The sequence below is a fragment of the Falco naumanni genome, chromosome 1 (assembly GCF_017639655.2).
Source record: "Falco naumanni isolate bFalNau1 chromosome 1, bFalNau1.pat, whole genome shotgun sequence".
NCBI classification, from domain to species: domain Eukaryota; kingdom Metazoa; phylum Chordata; class Aves; order Falconiformes; family Falconidae; genus Falco; species Falco naumanni.
In genome coordinates, this window is record NC_054054.1 from 18,633,459 (window position 1) to 18,635,889 (window position 2,431).

The 2,431-nt window shown below is 53.1% G+C and overlaps 1 protein-coding gene across 2 annotated transcripts in view; it reads left to right on the forward strand.

The window, feature by feature from the left end:
* Positions 1-2,431, forward strand: part of SCD5 (stearoyl-CoA desaturase 5) — a 31,511-nt gene that overhangs the window by 27,406 nt on the left and 1,674 nt on the right. For both annotated transcript variants that reach the window (XM_040583531.1, XM_040583539.1), the window contains exons 3-4: positions 32-237; positions 1,638-1,870. In XM_040583531.1, the coding sequence (XP_040439465.1) occupies positions 32-237; positions 1,638-1,870 (439 nt within the window). The remainder of the gene's footprint in view (positions 1-31; positions 238-1,637; positions 1,871-2,431) is intronic.

Below are 2,431 nucleotides of genomic sequence, written 5' to 3' on the forward strand. Positions count from 1 at the left end.
TTTCCTCTCACCCTGCATGCTTTCTGTGCAGAACGACATCTATGAGTGGAGCAGAGACCACCGTGTGCATCACAAGTACTCTGAGACGGACGCGGACCCACACAATGCCCGCCGGGGCTTCTTCTTCGCCCACATCGGCTGGCTGTTTGTGCGCAAGCATCGGGATGTCATAGAGAAGGGGAGGAAACTGGATTTCACTGACCTGCTGGATGACCCTGTTGTCAGGTTCCAAAGAAAGTAAGTGGGAGCGCTGGCCCTCACGCGAGGTGGGTTGTCTGGTTGTGGCTTATTCCATACTTTTATCTTTCCCTTTTCTCCCTTAAGGTATCCCTGCCACCTTGATTGCAGGCATTAGGACTGCTGTTCTTCTGGCCTCTGCTATTGCTATGCTGCTGATGCTTGCTGACTGGCCTTGCAGGCTCTGCTGCGCAAGCAGTGAGCCCTGTCCTTGTCCCTCTGCTCTTCCAAAAATCTAGGGCCAGCTGTGAAGACAGCCACAGCAGAAGTTGCTGGCATCTTGGCCTTCTCCTTTGATCATTGGAGCAAATGCTGTAATCACTAACAGCCTTAATGCAGAAGAGCACATTTCACTTTACAAACTCATCTTTGGCACCTGAGGGCCAGCACAGACGAAGTGCGTCCTCTCCCAAGACTCATTCTTCACAGGTTTTGCTGCTCTCCGCTTCTGAGCGCAGTTAGCCTCTTCTCCCTTTAGAGTAATATTTCCTCTCTCTTGGCTTTGCCTCCCCACTGCTGCTGAGCTGCTCCCTTTCTTCTCCACTTGCCTTGGATTAATTCTCCCAGCACGATTTTTCTTTTTGTTTCTCCCACTTTGGTCACTGCTCTTCACCTCTGTGCTCCCTGCATCCTGCGCTTTCTCTTCCCTCCCTTACATGGTTGTGTGGCTTTAGCCGTAGCGTGAAGTTTTCCTGTTTGTTCTCAGACTGTTCAGCTTCCTCCCTCCCCATTTTGGACCGCACACTTGATTTTGTCCGATATTTGAAGGAGTGGCAGGGTGGTGCCAGCCAGTGGGCTGGGACAGCAGCAGTAATCCTGGCTCCCAGGCCAAGGTGCATCTTTCTCCTCGCTCTTAGCATGTGCCTGTGGTCTCTTGGCAGCTGCTTTGGATTTGCTGGTGCTGTTGGAGCTCACGTGGCAGCAGTGGTGTAGAAAGGAGCACTCCTGCCCTGTGCTGCGGGTTCCCTTCTGATCTGGACACAGGGAATGTCTGTGACAGCTCTTAGCGGTGAGCGTGTTTCTGACACAGCTCCACCAATGCCACGCCAAGCCCCGGGCTTTTCTGGTCCCAGAGCTGGACCCTAGGTGCAGGGTGTGCAGCTAGCTGTGCCCTTCCCCAGGTTTAAAGGTGCTCAGCTCAAGACGTTGGCTTTGAGACTGGGTCTCAGCTGTTTAGCTCCACTGTTAACTTGCTGCTTCAGGGTTTCAAGTTGTCTTCGTATTTTGAATTACACTTGGAAAAATTATGTCATGATTGTGGATATCTGAAACATTCCCTGCTGTCCTGGTTATGGGACCAACCCAGGTTATGCCAGAGTTCTCTGGCAGTCTCCAGAGATCCCACCTCTCTTCATCCTAGCTGTTATTCCCACCATAGTAACGGTGTCCTTTCCCCACAGGTACTACAAGAGTTCAGTTGTGCTGATGTGCTTTGTGATCCCTACTTTTGTGCCGTGGTACCTCTGGGGCGAGAGTCTGTGGAACGCTTACTTCCTTGCCTCCATTCTCCGGTACACCATCTCCCTCAACGTCACCTGGCTGGTCAACAGCGCCGCTCACATGTACGGGAACCGCCCCTACGACAAGTACATCAGCCCCAGGCAGAACATCTTTGTCACTGTGGGAGCCATTGGTAAGTGCTGTAGCTCTGGGTAGAGCTTTGCAAACTCAGAGTGACACCCCATCCTCCTGCACCCTGGTCAGGGCTTTGGGCACCTGCAGCTGGACACCACTTGGAGCCAAGGCATGGAAGAGGCCGGAGCTTGCACATCCTAGAGGAAGGCTCCCTGGCTTTATTCATGGTGCCCACACTGAGATAATGCCGTGTAGCCTCTGGGCAGAGATGTGTTCCCAGTAGCAGCCCTCTCTTCTCAACAGTTGGCTGGGGACAGCACAGCAGAAGTGACTCTGCTTCTCGCTCGGTTGAGTGTGTCCCCTCCTCAAGCACTGACTGTTTTCTTCCCTGAGCACAAGGGGTGGGGTGTGCCCCTTCTTCTTACTGGGGAGCCAGGCCCAAAGCACTGAAATGGAGTCTGCTGTGGGTCTGCCACAGAGGTCTCCCTTAGCCAGGTGTGGAGCATAACCTGCACTGAATTCAGGACTTGGGAAGCAGGTGTTGGGGTGTCCCACCCGCGTGTTCTTAAGTTCACAAATGTGCCAGCCGTGTGGTCTTTAAACTCCCTCTCTTTTTCAG